The 23,081-nt window shown below is 37.7% G+C and overlaps 1 protein-coding gene across 2 annotated transcripts in view; it reads right to left on the bottom strand.

The window, feature by feature from the left end:
• The window catches only part of gnb1l (guanine nucleotide binding protein (G protein), beta polypeptide 1-like), a 42,098-nt gene extending 20,738 nt beyond the window's left edge, over nucleotides 1-21,360 (bottom strand). The window contains exons 1-5 of one of the 2 annotated variants that reach the window (XM_065250860.2): nucleotides 21,295-21,352; nucleotides 14,238-14,290; nucleotides 9,128-9,280; nucleotides 8,845-8,970; nucleotides 6,749-6,911 (exon numbers count right to left, since the gene is read on the bottom strand). In XM_065250860.2, the coding sequence (XP_065106932.1) occupies nucleotides 6,749-6,911; nucleotides 8,845-8,970; nucleotides 9,128-9,237 (399 nt within the window). In that variant the 5' untranslated portion in view covers nucleotides 9,238-9,280; nucleotides 14,238-14,290; nucleotides 21,295-21,352. Of the gene's footprint in view, nucleotides 1-6,748; nucleotides 6,912-8,844; nucleotides 8,971-9,127; nucleotides 9,281-14,237; nucleotides 14,291-21,294 lie in introns of both variants that reach the window. The other variant, XM_065250861.2, reaches the window with a different exon arrangement.
• Nucleotides 21,361-23,081: the final 1,721 nt, after the last annotated feature.

The following is a 23,081-nucleotide window of genomic DNA, read 5'->3' as shown; positions in this document are numbered from 1 at the left end:
AACTCTATGAAAAGTCTGTCACAAAAATGGAATTATCTCTGCTTTTTGCTCAAAATGTGGTGTTTTTGCAGAAACCTACCCATATTCAAAAGCTGAATACAAAAGAACTACAGAAGGTAGGATGAAACGGTTTTTTGTTTGAAAGCAGAGGGTGTGTTCTTTCATTTGGTATATTGTATGTTTATATATTGGAAGAAGAAAATTTTCTGGAAGACATTAAACTTTTGTGAAAATCATGAAAAACGCTGGCGCTGGCTGGCAACTTTTTTTAAAAACGCTGGCGGTGAAAGAGTTAAAGTTAATAACGAGAAAGTGTGAACTATGCAGCTGTCAGCTACATGAACATACCCAACAAATAAAAATCTGATTTCAGTTCTTTTTCACCAGTACTGCAATACATCTTTTGTTATTTTAATTTGTGTTAAAACAGAAGCAAATAAAGTACAAGACAACACATATAATATACATTTATGTTATTTCAATGTTTACCTCTGGGACTATTTCATATTTTTATTAATATATTTATTTAATTTATATTAACCACATTTTCATGTTTTATTACTTTTGTTATCCATTTCGTTATTGTTTTACTTTGAGTGTTATGGTTGTTTTTATTCAGTATCGGTCGATTAATCGGTTATCAGCAAGTATGGACCAACCTAGTATCTGTAAAAATCCCTATCGGTCGACCACTTACATACATACATACACACATAGCAACGGTATATTACATCCATATAACACATACAGTATTGGGAATGAGTCCAGGGCTTAATTTGAATGCAGAAGTACCAAGGATTAAAAAAACATCCTCATTATGTACTATTTACCATCCTTGATTTCAGACCGATTCATATTTTAACACTACAGCACAGCTGCACGTTTTACACGTGTTTACATCTGTCTCTATAAACACAGCAGAAACGGGCAGCTCTCGTCCCCTCAGGTTAAAGTGAGCGATCTTGACTTAAACAGTCAATAAATAACACACGGTCTATTAATTAAAGCCCTACAGTGTCAGCCTCACTGGAATGCTAAACATGAAAAAACGGAAGACACAGATGGAGTTGTTGCTCCAGTTCCGGACTCCCAGCATGCCTTGCGGCGTTGTTATTTGTTTTAGGAGACGTATTGCGGTGCGGTTCGCCTCCAGTTATCTTGTGAACGGTTATTACCTTGATGGGACTCTGACAAGGCCTTCATTAGTAAAGGGAAGGTGGGAGGGAACCCAAGAGCCGTGTGTTTAAATAGCTAAAGCTAAAGTTTATATATGCTTGAGTAGCATGACGCAATATGTACACTAGGTAGTGCACACTTGAAAGACCTTTTGCCAGAGTACTTGAGCCAGTTGATGTTTTAAATACTTGTAGAGAGAACCTTAATTCGTCCTGGTTTATAAAGTGTTTCTGTAGTAGCTCAACAGCTAAAGCATTGCAAAGATCATAAGTTTGAATCCAAGGGAATGCACACTGTATTTGTATAAAAGCACCTGTCAAGTGCATACTGTAAAAAAGAAAATGACTGAAAGAGGAAAGGAAATGCATGCGGAGTATGGAGTGTCATAGTCACAAGTTTGGGTATAGTGGCAACACTGAGGCTCTGTGTTTGATCTGGCTGTCGTGCTGCTGGTAGCTGAAGCGTGCTAATGTAGATCGAGTGACAGCTCGGAATCACTCTAGTGTATAACAGGCAGAACGGAGGCTGTAACATGAATCGGGATGCAATAAAAGATGAGACACAGCAGAGCTCACATTTGGAGGTTTCGGTACCCCACTTGACTACTTCAATCACACACATACTGACCGCAGTTGACTGGAATATAAAAGATTCAGGAATCATTAGTGTCATAGACAAACGGTCCGTACACTGGGACAGGGTGAAAAGGAACATAGAAACTGTGTGGTCAAAGCCAAATTTTTTCGAATTTAACGGGAATAAATTGGGAATATGAAATAATTGCAGAGTTGCCTATAACGGGGAACTTAAATCTCGTTAAAAAAACCTTGCAGCATAATTTTACTTAAAACAACAAGATTTGATGCAGTTTTGGTTGAATTTATACTCTGCACATTTCTCAGTCACATGTACACTGCTTACTAGGGATGTAACGGTATTATACATTTCGTGGGATTGCGGTATAAAATTTTCCCGGTACAACCGTGGTCACGTGATTCGGTAAAACATTAGGTCTTCCGGGCAACACGTGTAGTTTTTTTCCGGCCAAGTGCAGCGAGTGGAGGGACGCGGGAACTACAATTCCCATAATCCCATGAGTGCCACTCTGATGCCTCTCTACAAGTGGAGCGACAATGGCGGAAGCAAAAGAAACGCAGATTTTAAATCTGATGTGTGGGAAAAGTTTGCGTTCGCTGTGACAAGAAACGAGAAAGGACAAAATGTGATGCACATACAAAAAACGAACCCCTGTATTGAGTGAGCTGACCTCAGCTCTAAGTCCAGCTACAATCAGGCTACAATAAGTAAGCTGCTATTTTCATTTTTACTGGGTTGTTTTTGTTTTCAGGAATTGACCGGCTTAAAACCCATCATCTTTTCTTGATTCTACAGTCACAACTGTTGCTTTCATAGGAGTATCAAGCATTAGCATTAATAATAATAATAAAAACTAGGTCAATTGAGGGAGTGACTCAATTCTTAAAACCTGACTGATTGGGAGTTGTTTAAAGTTGACAAACTAAACTGAAACTTTATTTTTATTTTATTACATGGTCTAATTATTTTTGTCCTTTTTATGAAAATTGTTAACACTACACTACACTTTGTACATTGTAATGTTCAGTCTTGTTTAATGAACACTTATGGCAGTTTTTCCAAGTCTTCATATATTTTTTTCTTCCTGTAAATGTTTCAATAATTACCATACCGTGGGCACCCTACTGAAATACTACCGTACCGTGAATTTTTGATACCGTTACATCTAGGGATGGGCATTCAATTAAGTTTTCTTTGTCGATCGTCGGGAGAATTAACGATCGACTATCGATTAATCATTAATATTTTTATAATAAAATTTGTTATTTAACTTTTATACTTAAAAAATGCAATGAATACAAATATACAGCGTGTTTTTCCTCGATGAGACCTTTATTACAAGATCAACTTGTGGCAGACAGTTAAACTATGTTTCAAACATTTATTTGCGTGCATGTGCGGTGCTCTAAAGCAGCGGAACCTGCAGTTGCGAGCCAGCATTCTTTAACAGAGACCTCATTATTTCCAAAATAAATAAAAAAAACAGATTCATGTTTAACATTTAATTAAACAAAAAACATAATACTTAGATCTGAAAGGTTTTGTCAAAATGTAACTCAAAATTATTCAAGCCAGAAGAAAGTGCAAGATATTAGCCTTCCTAACATTAGGCTATAACAAATTAGGCTACTTAAAGCCTCGTGAAAAATAACTAACTTTAGTAACTCGCATAAAACTTCTGCACCAGTCTACTGATTTTTTTTGAGAAATAAAAGCATGTTTTGGGGTCAGACGCGACCGCAACCCATGGTGACCGTCAGTCCAGCCGCCGCCGAAAACTCCCGCTCCGAGGAGACTGAGTATGTGTGAAACAGCGTGCGTTTTGTGAGCCCCATTCACCATTGTTTAATTATACTAACATAGTCTTTTAGTTTTTATTTGTTGTAAAACAACAGTAGACACACATTTACTATGGTCTCCAACTCCACAATATACCATAACCATGGTATTTGTTGTACAATTGTGGAAATACAAATCGTTTTAATCTGCAAAAAAAAAAAAACATTTTCACAATGATAAAATCATGGCTAATTTTCCTAAGGTAGTAATTACAAAATTATATATGTTTGAAAGACGGAGATGCGCACCTGTCAATCTATTACATAACAGAGCGAGGCCAGAGACAAACGTGCTCATAAACGGGAGTAATATGGAATAATATGTGCATCTTTGAATAACTGTAAGTATACATTTCTTTTAAATATATTTTGTCATATAAAGTTTTGAGACATGGCCAATAATGCTTTTTTCACTTTAATTGCTCATTTAGACTTATTGTGCGGGTAACAGCGTTTTTGACGCATTTACCTCAGAGATTATTTTGGCAATATTGCTTTTTTCCGGTAATAATAATACAATTTATATTTCAATCCTGTTTCATTGTCTGTTTATTCATTTCATTATGCTGTTATGTTAATGTGAGGATATTTATTTGCCATATGAAACGTGCCGTTATATGAATACTTTTGTATAATATTCAAATACATGCGGAATAATGTGTGCGTCTTTGAATTCATACAGTTGCTTATTTTTGTCATAAAGTTTTGAGAAATAATAATATTGTGAGGATTTATTTCCATATGAGACGCTTTTTGTCGTTGAATACTCTCGTTTATTATTTGGAAATCATATACATAGGAAATATATAATGTGGAAGGGTAGACTTGCAAAGTTACTCTGCTTATTTTTATTTATGATATATGTGGAGATAAATAAAGCATTGCAAAACTGCTGATTTGATCCAATCAGATCCTGACCACCAGGCTAGAGATTTTAAACATCCTTAATCCACATTTACTAGTCTGTCAAATAATATCTAACATATATTGTTTTGTGAAAAAAAATGATGCTTTGTTCTATTGTTTATGCGGAAAAGTGTTCACAGAAAGTGTCAATCACATGAACGTTTTATATGCAGAATAAGCGGTCAGCAGCGCACTGCAACGGGTGCTTGACGGATTCGCCGCACACATACGCAAACGCACTGCATACGCAGTATTTGTGAAACAGGAGTTAGATGAAAAAAAATGCATTCAATTAATTGATAACAAATTAACGTGATCGATGAAATTCTTAACAATCAATTATCGATCGTCGATTAATTATGCCCATCCCTAGATCCCTACCTACTGCTTACTAGAATGATTTTACAGGATTTTTGATCAAATCAATCCAGGCTTGATGAGCGCAAGTATCAGGATTATTAGATGAATAAAAAGTAAAAAAGAACAGATTTATTTAAAACAAAGAACAATTTATTTTAAATAAAAATCTTTTGTAACAATACACACTACCATTTCCCTAAATTCCAAATAATTCTTATAAATTCCTGTAAATTCGTATCCAATTAGAAATATTTCCAAAATTACCCAAATAAAAGTTCCATGGAAAGTTTCAGGAAATTTTCCTGAAACTTTCCACCCCTTTGCAACCCTACATACACTATGCGCAAGTACACTGTAATATGTACTATTAAGTAAAGATATGCATACCTTGGTACCTTTGAGGTACTAATATGACCACTTTAGGAACAAAGGTGTACTTTTTAAAAGGGTATATAGCCCCAGTGATAATTAGGGTACATATTTTGACATTTTTTTCTGACTGTGTATGACGTAGTAACAACAGTAGATGGTGTACACAAAATTCCAAGGCCTTGTACCCCTTATGCCAGTCTACGCTAACCTTTTGTTTAAAATAATTAATTTTAATACTGGCTAAAACTGCAGAACAGATCAGAACTAGATCAAATTGATATGTGTGTTAGTCTGACAAATTTTTTATTTATTCTTAATGCCATTCCAGCATCTATTCCTATATTCAATAATATGCTATATTCACCCCCCCAAAAATAAAAAATGTATCATGATTTTCTCATCCTGATGTTGTTCTAAATCTGTATGAATTTCTTTTTTTCGGATGGACAAAAACGAAGATATTTTCTTGGTAAAAATTATGGTAAGGACACCGCTGATTGTAACCATTGACCTCCATCGTATTTGTTTTTCCTACTATGGAAGTCAATGGTTACAATCACCTGTGTGCTTACCCTCACTTATCAAAATATCTTCTTTTGTGTTTATCAGAAAAAAGAAAATCTTTCAGGTGTAGAACAACATGAGAAAATGAGAGTTTTCAATTTTGGGTGAACTATACCCTTAATCCATACACAAATTAATCCATAGCAGTTGATCTGTAAACATGTTTGGGGAAAGGCTCATTGTTATCTTCAAATCACCTAAACTGCATGTTATTGGACTATGGGAGGAAACTGGAGTACCCACAATAAACCCACGTTAACACAGAACCAGGGACCTTCTTGCTGTAACGCAACAGTGCTGCCCACTCAGCCATGGTGCCACCCCAATCCCCAACCCCAAAATGTACATTGTGTATGATAACATTAATATAATGAATAAGATTAAATAATCACATATGTGATCCTGGACCAAAAAAGCAGTCTTATGGGTCAATTTTTGAAATTGAGATGTAAATCATCTGAATAAATACGTTTTTCCATTAATGCATGATTTGTTAGGATAGGATGATATTCGGCTAAGATGCAACTATTTAAAAATCTGGATTCTGAGGGTGCACACAAAAAAAAAAATCACCTTTAACTTTGTCAAAACATAACAAAATAAACATTGCAAATGTACTGTATTGTGCAAAAAACTTTTTTCACCATGAAATTTGTTGTTTTAGCAAAGTTTTAAAAGCTCTCCATATACATTTTTTGATGATTTTATTAAATAACAAACAGAAAATACAGGGAATATGTGCAAAAAGTAAATATTTTTAGAACAAAATGATATTAACTTAATATCCTAAAGATTTGTGGCATAACAGAAAAATAGATAATTTTGACGCATTTAATGTATTTTTGGCTATAGCTACAAATATACCCATGCTACTTATAACTGGTTTTGTGGTCCAGGTCACATATTTATATTATTTCTCCTGTGTAGCATCTCACCTCATCCATGTGTTCTGTGGGGTGAGCCAGTAAAGTGGTTCCCAGTTGGGTCTCCAGCAGAGAGCACTGACAGAAGCCTACACTGCCCGTGAAGAGCGAATCCATCACTGTCCCGCGGCCTTCAGACAGATCCCACACGCACACACGCATGTCTCGACCCTGACTGACAACATACACACATATTACATAAAACAAACTCATTTAGACGACACATTAATATTGATTTTTGGCTGAACTATTTATTTAAGCTTTAAAAAAAATGGCTATTTGAATTCTTTTAGATTTATTACATTGCTTCATCATTGCAGTGTACAGAATTGCACAAAAATCCAATGCCACCACCAGCTTTATCAAAGTTTAAAGACCATTAAAATACAAAAAAAAAACATTTCAGAACAAAATGGCTGCTGTCAGTATTTAATGTGACCTCTCTTGGCACATCTTGAACTCTTTCAAGGAGACTGAAAAACTTCTGCAGCAGTGACGAGACTCTGATGGATCCACAATTCAGTTTGGCAACGCGTGATGTCATCCATTTAAAGTAAATGAGAAGTGTTAACACTGACGACTAGAGGTCAACCGATTTATCGGCCGGCCGATTAATTGGCAGATTTTTGGCATATTTAAAAAAATCGGCTTTGGCCAATTTTGCTGCAAAATTAGGCCGATTAATTGGCAGGCGCATCTGCGGGCACCTAAGTGTTGTTGTAGAACTCGTGACGCTGCCTCTTGCTGCAAGCAGATCGCTCCCGTGTGTGTGCAGCCGTGCCTTGTTCACAAACAGCTTTAGTAAAGGATGGCGGGATCGCGCGAATTAAGCAGCCAGTACAATAGCGCAATGGGCTTATGTCTCACGGTGCACTGTCCGTGCAAAGATTAGGCTCATTTCATGTGATTAATGACTGATGATGAGTTTTGTTTGCGTGACAGAGAGAGCAGAGCCGCGCGCGAAAGCTTTCTGTCTTTAAACTGTCTCCCTGCTTTTATTACTCAAAACAAAACTGACTCGATGGCAAAAGGTCGGAAGACCAAATCATATCCACCGAGGAAATGTTTTTCGTGTTGTTACAGTAACACTTTGTTTACAGTTTTGCGCTGCTCAGCCTGGATTAGATCACAGCACGTCCGATTCGCGAACTGACTCCTTTGAACAGATTCGTTTGAATGAACGGTTGAAACAACAGATCGGTCCCAACACTAAACTCACAAGACGTCACTGTCAGCGCAATCAGTCACTTATAGCGCCTCAGAAATGAGAATGTAAATGTGTTTAGAAAGATTTGCCCTAAATAACAGTCTCAACTAAAAAACATAGACATTTACTATGTTAACTTTATGATGAATAAATAATTTATCAGGTCTACCAAATGGGATTTTATCCTACAAAGCAATAAAAGCCATGGTAAAAAACTGATCAAAGATGATGACAGCAGAGTGTCAGGTAATATCTGTGTCTGATAAATGCATGGTGAAGAGGAGGTTGTAAAACTCTTCAGAAAGACCAGTCATAATTTTTTTAAATACTTTGACTTAAATAGTGACATTTTTACATTTAAAATATCAGCTAATGATGAGAACATTTTGATTATTATGTACATATAGAAAATCGGTCAAACATATCGGCTTCCCTGATTTCTAAATATCGGCATCGGCCAGAGAAAAAGACATATCGGTCGACCTCTACTGACGACCCGTGTGAATGTACAATTACACAAGCGTTTTCTTTTACAGCTATTTACTTTCTCTTAAAACCGAAATGGTTGTGTTTATGAGAATATTTGCAAAGACAGGAATGTGTATTTAAGGCCAATAAAGCGCCAATGAGCAGTGAATGTGAACTTTGCGGCCACCCCTAGTCCTGCTACTGCATAAGTGTAAAGCTTATAATTGTATTCACTTTTTTAATACCGCATACCGCAAGTTTCCTAATAGAGGTGGTTTTCAAAATGATCTTAAAGGGTGATGGTTATGGGATCATTGCAGGCCAGATCCAATCCTATACTGTACCTCTGGCTCCACCTCCACAGCTTCCCTCTAACATTTCCAATAAATGAATAAAAAAAAGGCACATGCACAGAAAGCAGGACAAAATATACCTGATAAGACTACTGCTGTCTTTAAAAGCGTGCAGCCAGATTACAGAGTGGCCAGCATGGCTTTCTAGAACACGCACTGGTCTTCTTGTGGTCAGATTCCAGACATGGATTGCTCCTTTACCAGACCTGAAGCACAAAAAAATAACCAAAACAATATAAGTCAATACAATCCATTATGACTGGTTAGTGGTAAGAAAGTCGATCTTGTAACCCGAAGGTTGCCGCTTTGAGTCTCACAGCAGTGAGGTAGTGACTGTGATTGCCATTAATTGTAAACACTTACCCAGAGTACAACAGCGGAGGTCCCTGTACATCACAGCAGAAGTGCAGGGTGTTCACTGCAGCCCCTGAACCCCTCAAGATGTACAGAGGGTCCGGAGGAGGCCGAGCCATCGCCACGGTAACACCTCAGTGAGCTACATCAACGGTCCGTATCCTAGAGACAAAACCAGATCAATTACAGATGAATGCACAAACTTGGTCAAATCAGATATCTTAGATGGATGCAACTGATGTACAAAATATAGTACTTAAAACAGGCCCTGATAAAGCATTCACCCTTTTAAATGGAAAAAATAAATAAGCACTGATAATGCCTGAATTACGTAATCTACCTAGGAGAAAACAAATGAGGAGTTCAGATGCAAAACCCATTTTTTATCAGGCTCTTTTGATTTCACTTGAATAGTAATTAAAAGGTAATTAACCAGTGATTAACCCCTTCAGACCTGATTTTCAGGTGTTTAATCAGCATGCCTTATTTTTATTGGTTGATCAGATTTTTATTGGTTTGAACCACAAAAAAATGTGATGTCCATTCCATTCCAGCATATTTATAACGCTGTTCTTCAAACCTTTTCAGCTATTTTCATGATAATAAAGAATATTTATAATGATTATGTCTGACGAGTGTTGCTTTTCAAATGTATGTTATAAACGACTCAAACTCATAGTGATTTTAGATTGATAAGAACTTCCTACTGATCAAAGAGCCGTAGTGCATGAAAGAGCTGTGCATTATATATGGCCTTTGCAACATGTGTCACGATTTATTGTTACACCCCAAGTCCTTTCTGAAAAAAGGCTGAAATTTTTGATCAATATCCTAATATTTCTGGTAAACTTCTTTTGCACGCCAGCTTTCACCCGGTTCATCTTATGTGCACTTAACAAAATTATTGAATGGAATTATGTCAAGATTAAGAAGGTTTAATGTGAAACTATTTGATGAACGTTTAATATGTGCCGAAAGCGTTCAGTTAATATCATTATCTTATTTTTGACGCACATGGCATTTAGCAGCTTTTGCATCTGAGCACCTAGGGATATAAGCATTTTTCTCCACCATCAGACGATTGTTTAAAACAGTCGATGATCGGGCAGATTATATCCTGGCAATCAAAAGGAGCATAAAAACGCATCCGAACTTGTACTGTGTGAATATTTTAAATTAGGCCAAAATTACCACATTTACATGCACATGATTTTGCCAATATTGCAATTAAACTTTACCTCGAGTAGACACAATACTTTGATAAAAACAATGTGATTAAGCTCATAATCGCATCAAACATAATCATAAAACAGGTGGTTTATGCAGTTTTAAATTGCAGTATTAAAGTGCATCTATTTTATTGCTAAAAAACGAGGTTATATTGTGTATTTGATAAAATGCAATGTGTTTGAATTATACCACATAATTGTTCACATACATTTTGTAGCTCCAGATATCCTGCCTTCCTCAATTGCATTGATTTTGTACAAAACTCATCGATTTGAAAAGCACTGTGTCCCTGATTGGCCAGCTTATCTGTATGTTGTGATTGGCCTGAATACCTCTGACATTAGCCGGAAGTGTGACGCTCCTTACCACGTTTTAAAGATTCGGTCACAATGCAATGCTAACAAGAGTTAACTTACAGGCTGTGAGTCCAAGCGGGAGGAGTTATGATAATGTCGGTCTTGTCCAAATCAACAGGCCCAGTAAGTAAATTGTTGCTTACAATCCAGGTGTTTGTTGTAGTCTAGGAAAAGAGATTTACTTTGGAAACGATAATTCGTTTACCTTTGGGGTTTGTACCTTTTGCATATCGTTAAAATGTACTAATACACATCAAAGGAAATGTAAAACCGTGAATCAGAAAATAGTTTCTCTTTAAAAACACTTTAATTGCACTGACAAAAGTGCACGTGTGTTTTTGTCACGAACCTTAAGCGCAAATTCATTTTAAACTTGACATTAGGAAGTTTTCCCTGAACTGTGTCAACATGATTCACTGTCAGTGAGCAATCTGCCTTCATCCAGAAACAGCTGAAATAATGCAACAGCAGCGTCCATTCGTTCATGAACATCGGTACTATCATCAAATTATTTCAATGACTTTCATGTAATTATTAGAATCTGCTCGAGTCATATACAATGTAAACACATATCTCTTGGTTTATTCAATGAAGACCAAAAGCCTTTGGGCATGTGATTATGTATTTTCTCTCTCTTTCTTCCTCTTTGTAAAAGTTCTGACGCTGTACGTCATAAATCAAAGGGGTAAGACAGATTAATTACCGTAAACAGAACGATTCGGACTTGTTTCATTTTTATCAACAGCTTGCGGAGGTTTTCAAAGCAGAAGCGCGTCTGCCGTAGGGAAAGCTAAAGTAGTGCAACAGACCACAAAAGTTCAGAAGGAAATTAGATAATAAGACCTTGTAACAACTCAATCTGTATATGACTTGAAAAATGAAAGAAAAAATAAGCTGTGGTATTAACCTGACTTTAACATAATTAACTCTTTGAAATCGCTTTTGGATGCACCAGAAACATAAGAGGATTATCCGTTTCCCCAACTTATGAAAGACAGGGAAACATTCAGCAAACTTCAAAAGTCACAATTAAAGCAATTTTATTAAATGACATACCCAAAAACACAAATAACCGGTTTACTTTTCAGTGGTGACCGATATTACAGATTTTTGGATATCGCTCGGTTAATGAAGAACCTTCTGCTCAGTGTCATTTCTGCTCACCTCTGCCCTCGCGCTGAAACCGGAGCCGCAGGTATTTTGGGGAAGCTCATTTCGGAAGGTTAGTGGTTAAATTGTGCATGTTAATCTGTCAAGCGGAGATTCTTCGCTGCCCTACCTTCCTAATTAAGAGTCGAGCCCCCTGCCGCCCCGTACCCACTTCTCACAAAGGAAACAGTCACCGAACGCCCCTCCAGCCTCTAACAGGAGAGAAAAGAGAGATGCTGTAGGATTAGAACCCGTGACTATCAGTCGCCATCAGGCCTGTGTAGGAGCCAGACCCTGTCTACTGCACATATAGGGGATGAAATTAAACCGTTGGGGTTTGGGCGGCTGTCTGAATCAGTATGATTCTGATATAATGGCTTTACCTGTCCCTCTGAAGTATACCTTGAACTAGACCAGCCTGCACAATAATGGGGGAACTATATTTCTTTATATTGGGGTGGCAACTTGAGAAAAATTGCTCTGTGATGGTTTTACACATGCAGCCTACTACTTATCAAGCGACCAGACCATGTTAATAAAACCATATGGAACATGGAACCGTATTCATTTGTCTATCATGATGTGAAATGTTATTGAATTTGATTTTCTACCTGTGAAACCGTTCTTATTGTAACACCGGCAAAGGAAAAAAAAAGTTTTCATGTTTGGCGATGTCGATGCTGAAATGATATATTGTGCAGTCATACCTTGAAATGCTAAGGTTATTGTGTGCACCTCCCTTTTGGGATAGTTAAAGTCCCCCTGTGGTGAAAATCAAGTTTTTTTCTTTACATGTCTTTGTGGTGTTTTTAATATGCTTTAAGAAAAATCATGTCCAAATTCATCATTCTCAAATATATGGCTTGAAATCGCCGCCTCCTACATTTGTTTCCTACGTCACAAACATGCAAAGGATCATGTCAACAAAGTTGAACGAGTGGATCAGTAATTCGAGCCATAAATATGTAAGAATGCATAGACTGAAACTTCACTGCACTGCTACTTCAGATGATTTCAAGAGGATTTTCCTTAATGACAAAAAACAGGATTTTAATGCTAAGCATTCTTAAGATGTGCATATGCATTGCCCCCCAAACCAGTAGGGGGACACCTTTCTCTTAATTTTATGCGGCACTGCACAGAACGAAAGGCGAGTGACATTACTGTGTCGCAAGAGCAATTTGAAAGCATAACAAGCAGTCTGATCTTACAGTACCTTGATGTTATATGACAATTGCTCTGTGCAAGTTCTGCATATGATTGAACATGGTTATCAACGTGCGTCTTCTTGATATAATAGGTATGGTTTTCTAACAAAGTGAACGTCCGGAGCAGAAAAGACAGAAAAAGCGCATGCCTGCATGATCATATCACCGTATTATTTACTGCCATGTGAACCACAAATTAAAGCTTGCGGCATGTGTCTCACACAATGTGTAAGCTGTTAACATTAGCGCTGAAAAAAACAAAACACATATGCATTGTGAAACCGAACTTAGCAGCTACGTGTCAGGAACTGCAGAATGTAGCATCTATGTATATATTACAGTACTATGCAAAAGTCTTACTGTGGGTTCACACCGAACGTGAGTTCAACAATTTGCGCAAGTAGATTACAAAGTCAATGCAAAGATGAGATCAGACACGTCCTTGCATGTGACAATGTGAATGACGCGATATTGGCAGCGCATTTGCCGCGAAAACACGCGCTTTTCGCCTCCAACACGTCTTCGTCCTAGTTGAAAATATTCAACTCGAGCGAAAAATCCGCATGACACGAAGTTAAATCCCGTGAGTAATCTAGAAAGAGTAACACGATGCCCCACGTTTGCTGTGTACGTAACATTACTATGGGTTTACATAAAAGTATAAGCTGAAGTGTCAAGTATTTAGGGTAAACTCCCCTTCCACTTGAGCTATAGCAGGCAGCTACAGGATCTCTTAAATCTAAATAAAATTTAATCCTAATTTCTAATTCTAATCGAATTACTTCAGTCTCCTCAAAAAAGCTCAAGATGTGTTTCGTGCCAATAGAGGTCACACTAAATACTGACTGATGCCTGAAGACGACATTTATTTCTTAAAATTGTTTTGTTTTTAATATTGTGTACATATTTCCTGTATTTTCTGTTTGTATTTAAAAAAGAAGTGAAAAATAAATATGGATGGACATTAAAACTTTGCTAAAACAACAAAGCTGTTGATGGTGGCCTAAGACTTTTGCACAGTACTATCTATGATTGAGTAGAGGCGGGGACTAATTAGCATATTCATAGTGTACACTAAATGAGACATGAAAGGGAGTTACATTTAAGCTATTTTAAAGCATAAAGAAATGATCATTGCAGGAAAAATACAATTACACCCTGCAAGGGGACACAAACCTGTGTGAGATACTTCTGTCTGTTTATCAAACAACTGTATGGCTTCAGAAAACCTGTAATAGAGAGCAGAAGTCATTGTTGGACCTTTTGTATACAGAACACGTAAATAAAGTCAGAGTTTCTTTTTTTTTGTAAACGGTTCCTTTAAGCATTCATCGAAAAGCTGGTGGGCCGCTCTATTGGATGAGTTTGTGTGACAGCAAGGTTTTTGTTGGTTTAAAGAGGATTAACATACCCTTATTGTGCAGCTAGCTGCAGCAGGGCTGTTTGACACACAGGTCTGGAAATGCATGTTCTCGTTGTGCAAACACAACGCATCAAAACATTCCTGTACCAATACAGCCCTGTCAGTCAAAGATGGAAAAAGTATGAGATAAGGATGGAGTGGAAAAACAGGCTGAGGAACTAGGTGGAAAAGACAAGACACGGTTGCACTAGCGTGGCAACTTTGACAAATTTTATATTGAGCAACATTTTGTTTCGACTTGCAGGCGGAGCGTGACTGAGTGTGTCAACACAGAGCGTTAAAATTGAAATTCGGTCAATTCACTCACGCTCATGTCGATCCAAACGCTTGTGTAGCGCAATAGGAGACAGAAGCAGAATGTTAAATCTCAGTCCCCATTCATTTTCATTGCTCATCATTTGAATGTCTTGAATTTATCAATGATGCATAAATCATATGGGTCCAAACATTTACACCCCATTCCACCCAATTAAGCACAACAATGATTCAATGAATGATTGATTCAAAGGAAGCATTGTGATTGGACCGTGATTAACAAAACATTAACGTTGGCAAAACTAGGAATTGAATTAGAAAAGGTATTAAATTCACAGCCAAAGTTATAGGAATAAATCAAGAATTCCCATTTCTTCTGATGGAATGATGCTAAAAGAGAGTTTTTCTGTGTAACAGATAAGACAGCTCCAGTAATCTGACTCTAAGACTCGGGATAAAGGCAGTTTGTCTCTTCTTGGGTCGTCTGTCAACACCTGCTTGGTAATTAGGCCTAATTATGAGAGAGAGTTCGCTTCCCCTTCATGTTATTAAATAAGAAGAAGCCACGTCAGCCAGGTATCTCTCAACACGGGCAGAGGGCCGGCGACCTTCAGATCAAACACAGGCTCTTTCTGTGCCCCCTGCGCTGCGACTTATACAAGAGGAGGGGGGAGCACAGTCATTTTAATGTGGGCTTCAAAGATCGAGAGGGGGATAGACAGTCCACATTCCTCTCAAGCTTTGGAGTCGGTGGATCGTCGGTGATGGGCAGCCAAACACCTCTGCCCAGGCCGCTGTCATTCATAAATTAAACCAACTTAGATCTTGGAGATTGTGAGAGTATATGTAATAATTCCTGACAGGATTCAAATCAAGTGAACATCATCGTTGAACTGTTGCATCATGGGAGATGAAGACATGACTTAAAAGAGGGACTTATCAGTGTGATTCATATTAAAGGTGCAATGTGTAAAATTTAGGAGGATCTAAATCTAAAATAATATATACATAACTATATTATCAGTGGTTTGGAAAGACCCTACATAATAAACAGATATGTTTTTTATTACCTTAGAATTAGGGTTGCTGCGGTGACGTAATTTTCCCACCGGTTAATCGGCGCGTCACAAACTCGGTGATCCCGGTATCACCGAGTGGGAGGGGCTTATAAATGCGCATTCGTAAGCGCTTGCGTAAGCTGTGTTAAATCGCCTATGAATTTGCGTGCAATGCGAGTGCCACAGCTTGTTTGATTAAGTGCTCGAGTCAATGTGCGCAGGTAATTCTCAAAGAATCCGCCAGTCCCAAGCAGAGCAACCGGCTACTTATCCATAAAAGCGCTGCTTGAATGATGGGTTTAATATTTTTCCCAATGAAAAACACAACAACAAAACGATCTCGCTTAAACATCATATATGTATATTATAACAAAAACAAGTAAGCACGAGGCTTCTATCATCATCATCTGATCAGTCAGCTCGCCTTGCAAACTCTGACAGGAATAAATGAAATCTGAGACCTGCTGCTCTGTGACGTGACGCGCGTTCAGCTCTGCTGAATTCAGACAACAGACACATTCAGTTGTAAGTGTTTGCTCTCTCTAACGAAACTAAATGATTTAATTACACGAAAATATCAAAACGACGGTGAAAGACTGTGTCGCGGTGGGCAAGTGATATAACCGGTGAGAGGCTGAAGCACCGGTTATCACCGTTTCACCGACTATCGCTGCAAGCCTACTTAGAATGAGCCATTTTTTATTTACATACAGCACAGGTCCTCTTAAGTCGGAAGTTGCCGTCATATTTCTACAGTAGCCCTAAACAGACAAACTGTACTACACTGAAAAAAAAATTATTCATTGAATTTAATACATTTTTTTAAGGTAAGTGGTTGCAATCAATTTATTTAAGCTACATGTAAACAAAAAAGATTAGTAACGTAAAATAAAATATAAAACTTTTATTGAAATGTAGCTTAAATAAATTGATTGCAACCACTTACCTTAAAAAAAAATTATTAAATTCAATGAATCTTTTTTTCAGTGTATAGAGCACGCTTTGTCACTACGTTGTCTCAGACGATGACGTGTTTGTCCTATGGAGTCTACCATAGCGTCACTATGCTTTTCGAAAAGGACAGGTGACCTTTCGACTGAGCCATTGGTTGCAATTCACAGTCTCACCGCTAGATGCCGCTAAAACTCCCTGATTGCACCTTAAATTTTAAGTTTTTGCAGTAGCCTAGTAATATGCAGAGATGTGCTATTACTAGCATAAAAAACGAACAAACGCTTATCCACTTCGAACACCTTAGCAACAACACAGCATATAAATGAGTCGTTCTGCACAGACATTTAAATAAAAGTGTCTGCAAATGCATACAAGTAATCCAAAGCCACTTACAGTGCATTGAAGCTATACATTTTTCAATCAGTTTTATCGGGTGCATTAACGCCATTGGCCGATCAGTCAGCCTAAATAAATTTTTCATAAAGAAAATGACATTACGGCAGCGTCCGAAATTGCTTACTGTGACGGTAGGTAATAAATTAGATGAAGTACCTACTCATCGACCATTAAAACAGGGTGTACGGGGTTCCCACACCTTAGTTAACTTCAAATTCAAGGACCTTTCAAGGACTTTCCAGGTCCAATACCCTCAAATTCAAGAACTAAATGTGGGGACACATTTAAAAGTGAGAGCCAAGTTACATCATGTTTTTAAGTGACATTGTGACAGTTCCCTTTCGAGGGAACTCACGCTGCGGCACTGCGGTGACACTTTCGGGACGCCTCCAGGGGTAAGTCCGTCTGAATGTGTACATCAAATTCAACCAATTGTTGGGCTTAACGACAAAGACAGGGTGACACGGGAGCCAGAAAGTATATCCCTATCTGAAATATTGCCAAAGACGGCGTTACAGGGAAGCAGGAAGTATGGCAAGGGAGACACAACGTCTCGTTCCCTTCTCAGGGAACAACAGTTAAAGGTATAGCAGCGGATTTTCTCAAATTTTAGAAAATATCTGCCTTCTCCACTTTAAAAAAAAATGCAATTGCGCAACAATCCTGAATGACAACTAGGAGGACCAATAGTCTTGATGATCCACCCGGAAAAAGAAAATCCTCCGCAATACCTTTAAATATGTAACCCCAAATGTTTTCATGTGTCAAACTATGCAAAAAAGCATTTTGGTATGAATCAACATCCGCATACTGAAGATATAAGCATTTAAAGCAAACAGTTTAGCACGTGTGCTTAAAAAGTCTAGAATGTTTATGATATTATACTATACTACACAGGGAATAATATGGATTTTTTTTTTCAGAAAACGAATTGCATAAAATAGACTCAAGCACTTGTCTTTCAATGACCTGTATGTATGTAGATTTTCAAAAACGTAACCAAAAACCCTGGTCCTTGAATATTTTCCGCCAGATTAAAGGCGCTCTAAGCGAATAATGTGCGACGTCACTTCCTGTTGATGTTTGAACTGTTTTCAAACAGACAGAGCGTAGCTAACTCCTCCCCCTCCCCTCCCTTCCGTGCTTTCATGAACGCGCCCAACCCCTACCCCCAAATCCTTCTTGTCGTTTATTGGCTGGAATACTTTGTTTTGTTTTGTGCTGCTAGGTTTGGCCATTTGTTGATATTGCCGTTTGTGAAGCCTGGGCTGTCTACAGAGATCGCATTTTTTTACAGTTTGATCAGCGGACAGGCAGCAAGCAGATAGTGAGGAGATGTTTCCGGTATGTAACAAAAATGTTTTATGGTCTTAAACGCTTAATTCGCTTAGAGCACCTTTAACAAACTTTCAAGGATTTCAAGGACCCGTGGGAACCCTGTACGTACTATAAAGTATGAATAGTATGAATGAATTTGGGCGTACTACATCCGCCATGTTGATACATCACATGACATTCATCGTCATAAGTTAGTCGTTAAGTTGCGGATGTAGTACGTCTGAATCTCATTCATACTACCAGGATACAGTACCTAATGTTTTAACGGCAAGTTAGTAGGTACTTCATCTTATTCAGTACCTACTATACAGTATGCGGTTTTGGACGCAGCCTTAGATTACCGTTTTTGGAAAACTATAAATTCAGACATACTACTTGCCTCGCCTACTGCTTTTTGCCTACCAAGTAGTCTGATTGGCGGTAAAATGACCAATTAGGGTCGTACAATATACCCGGATTATTAAAATATCGTAATTGTGCATATGGCAATATAGGCGTATATTCACAGTTTTAGCAAACACATGAATTAGTGCTTGTGTGCTCTGACGTGTGGAAGATGATCAATGATCAGAAAAAATGTGAAACACGCATGTTATATGATTTTTAGTATTTAAATATATTTTACTTCAAAATGATTTCACAAACTTACATTGCATATTGTTTATCGCATCATTTAGCAAGTTATCGCATATTGCATTTTTCTTTAAAATCATGCAGCCCTATCATTATTCACTTTTTAATGTGATGTTAAGTTGTGTTACACAAAACACTGGGGCATGCAGCAAACTCTTATTCAAACAGTACAGTGAGGTCCGCAGTACATAAGCCTTGTAAATATTTTTCAAGTACTTGAAGGGTATATTTGTAAATATTATGCATAACAAATGTTTATTTACTTTGACGAATTTCCTGTTTATCTCAGATCGGGTTATATCGGCCACATTACTTTCTTAATACCGGCCATTAAAAGCCCATGTTGGTCAACCACTAGTGTTCATTGAGCTTCGAATCTACAATCTTTTGCACTGTAAAACACACAATGCTCCACCTACTAAGCTTACCAGACTTGCATTACTCCCACGTTTTTGAATGTTTGAAAGCTATCAAAATGTTTCCCGATACAACATCAATGAATTGTAATTAAAAGACCAAAGGGCCGCCGCAGATAGGGAGTAGATTCATTTTGAAAGCCATAGGGTGGCACAACAGCCGGTACTCCCAGCTTCTAATGATTTCATACTCTGGCTTCAAGTCATTCTTTTCTTTCTTCTTATCTCCTCTGCCTCCCTGCCGGTTACTTCACTGACATTTCTATCTCACTGAATGTAGCATTCACAAATGTATTAGTCAGCGTTTCTGTCTCCATTATACGCACGACCCCCAACACCAAAAAAAGCAAGCCAAATTCTCCCGGTGGAGGAAGCAAATGTGGCAAACGGACCTTCACGTCCATTCTAAAGCTGACTTAAACAAACATCTGAGGAAGTATGGGGTACATACGCCCTTTATTGTGCTGCCGTGCATTTGTAGGGGAACAGGAGGGAAGGGGGGGGGGTGTTTGGACTGGAAAAACAGCTCTGTGTGGAAGATAGAGAGCTAAAGTCAGACACAAGTGCTTCCACACCCACTGTCAGCCTGTCGCTCTGACTGACGGACCTGAGCGACAGCTGCATTGTTTCTGGCCATGGCGTGAATGCCACGCTAGGGCTGACATAGATAAGGATTGAATGCATTGCTGCTCTAGTGTGTGTGTGAGGGCAGGGATGGTGGCCACTTTGTCACTGCTTCCTGACTTAAGGGGGTTTAGTGCCGATTACTAAAGAGACCAACAGGTAACGCTCATTTATCTGCGAGCATTATCACCTGTTAACCTGCAGTGGTGAATTGGGTGATACGGGATTACTAGACAGATAAAGACGGTTTCATGTCCACTCCTTCATTTGCACCTACAAAAAGAATTTCAAGGTACATTTCCACACAATGCACAAATTGCATTGCTTTAGATAATAAAATGTCAAGTTAAATGGCAAACGAATGATGCTTGTTCTTGAATTTGTGATTTATCACCTTTCACACAGATGTCCTAGGACTCTTAGCAGAGGGACCATATGTGACCCAGTCTGTAAAAAAACCCAGCTAAAGTCCTTTTTTGTGATTTACTATTGGCTAAAATATGACTTAGTAAGGTCATGTCAAAGATTGAATTCAATGAACAATATCAAACTTTGATGCTCCAAATCTCATAATTAATTATGCATAGCTTGAATTTCATTAACAGGGTTACATATGTGCAACTCTTTAACTGGGCATGTTTTAGTTAAGTTGACAACCATAAAATGTTCAAACACTTTTCTAAAATATGTAAACACTTATTATTTTATCATTTAAATACTATTTCAACTATTTTTGTAAAATGTTAAAATTAAAATGTGTTTGAAAATATAATGCAATGGTTTTCACAGCACATGCATTAATCAAAATAAATATTAACCATATTACTGTAAATCAACTTAAAAGATTTGTAGCTCAACTATCCTAAGCATTCAAACCAGCCAAAATACTTCCGTTCTGTCTCTAGACATGATTCATGATCGCAGTACATCAGTGATGTGTTGACAGGTGAGATAAACTCTCAACAACTTCAGCACAGTAGTGATAAACCAAAACACCGTGCACACTGTATCACGTGAATACAAAGGCTAAAGAAAAAACAGGCGCATAAGATAAAACTGTTCGATAATATGAGATACAAAAGTTAAAAGGTTTAAATTAAACAACTCTGTGTGCTAAATGAATGTGAATGTAGTACCTGCATGGACGGCTACGCGCCGCAGAGGGTTGAAATCAAAGCACGCGACAGTGAACTTGTAAGGACCCCGTGCCGGATGGGAGAGGCGTCCTAAGCTCTGCCTGATCTTAAACTACATTTAAAAATCATTTATTACCTTACATTCACACTAAAATGTATTATTTTGAATCGTTAAGCGTTTTCTGTCATGTTGACAGTGTTAATTCAGTCAATTACGTTATTTCTTTCTTTTGCAATATGCAAATACATAACAGATTAACCTCAATGAACTGTGAAATGTGATGACAGTATGACAAAGTACCACAGTTATTATATTAACCGTAGTTAAACATGGCCAATTTCACACAGTAAACGTAACTGTCAATGTGTAGTAAAAAAATACATGATTTATTTTCTAAAGTTAAGATTTCAATTTAAGATCTAAACGTACAAAGGAAAGTATATTTTAAGTGTAACAAGGCACCATTTATTTTAATGGATCCCTTCAATCTCCTTAAAATATTTTTAGTAGTCCTATTTCCAAATATTCCGTGTCATGATGTCATGTTGAAATGCATCACTATAAAATAAACAGTGCTAGGGCTGCCAAAAGATTAATCGCGATGCATACAAAATAAAAGTTTGTGTTTGCATAATATGTGTCTGCACTGTGTGTAATTATTTTGTATACATAAATACACACACATGTATGTATTTAAGAAACATATATTTTTTTCTTCTTTCATTTATACATGTATGTATTTATTTACATATACATAGGCTAATAATTACACACAATATAGACACAAATATATTGTGCAAACACAAACTTTTATTTTGTATGTGATTAATCATGATTAAACTTTTAACATCCCTAGTTTAGATTAAATATAGCACTTTACTTTTGCTACAGCTGCACTTGCGCTGTTAAACCTAAGATTTTAATCGCAAATTTTTAATTTTCATTTAGCACACATTAAAAAAGTTTATCAAGTCCGTCCGCTGGGTTAGAGTAGATATTCTGTAAACAGCCCAAAAAGTCCTTTTTTGTTTCCCTCATCGATTTCATCCTTTCTCTAATTGAGAAACAGGGAGGGGAAAGTCCACTCTAATCCACCGAGCACATAGCGGCCTTTCATACCTGCACCGGGTGAGAGAAGGACCTTTATTTGTACGTTTCGATCACGGAGAAGAGGTTTCAGGCTCAGCTGGGTCTAAGCAAAAAGATTAGGTGTAACCAGAGTACTTTAAACCTCTTTAGAGGCCCTGGATTAACTCAACTCAGGGTAACTCCATGCATCTCCCTTTAAATGAGACAATAAGATCCATAAGGACACAGGTGCTGCGTTGAATGCAGAAGGAATGTGATGGGAATCTATAGTTTAGTAAAGCACACATGCATGTTTTTACGTATTTTGTATTGTTATAACATTCAAAGCATATGGGAATTACCTCATACTTGCACAATACTGTTGCAATTGTTGTGTAAAGGCCTACTGTTTTACTTATTATTCATTCCCATAGTGTAGTAGTGTATACTGCAAAATAAGTTAGTAGTCCACTTCATACATAGCCTTGATCATCAGCTATGCAGTAATGAGATAGAAACCCGGGACAATTAATGTAAATGGAAGTCGGCAGGCAGATGACCCCACGGATGGGTCCAAAAGAACGCATCTTCGCTCAAGGCCGGTCATATGCCATACCCCACGTTACCATGAATTATTGGTGGCATCTCAGATTACATGCAATATAACCACAATGCCAGTGCAGTCTCCGTGGGCCCAAAGAGGGGGCCGAACATTGTC

This window comes from Paramisgurnus dabryanus, chromosome 5 (assembly GCF_030506205.2).
Source record: "Paramisgurnus dabryanus chromosome 5, PD_genome_1.1, whole genome shotgun sequence".
Taxonomy (NCBI): domain Eukaryota; kingdom Metazoa; phylum Chordata; class Actinopteri; order Cypriniformes; family Cobitidae; genus Paramisgurnus; species Paramisgurnus dabryanus.
The sequence above is the reverse complement of the archived record's forward strand: the minus strand, read 5'-3'. Positions and strand labels throughout refer to the sequence as shown.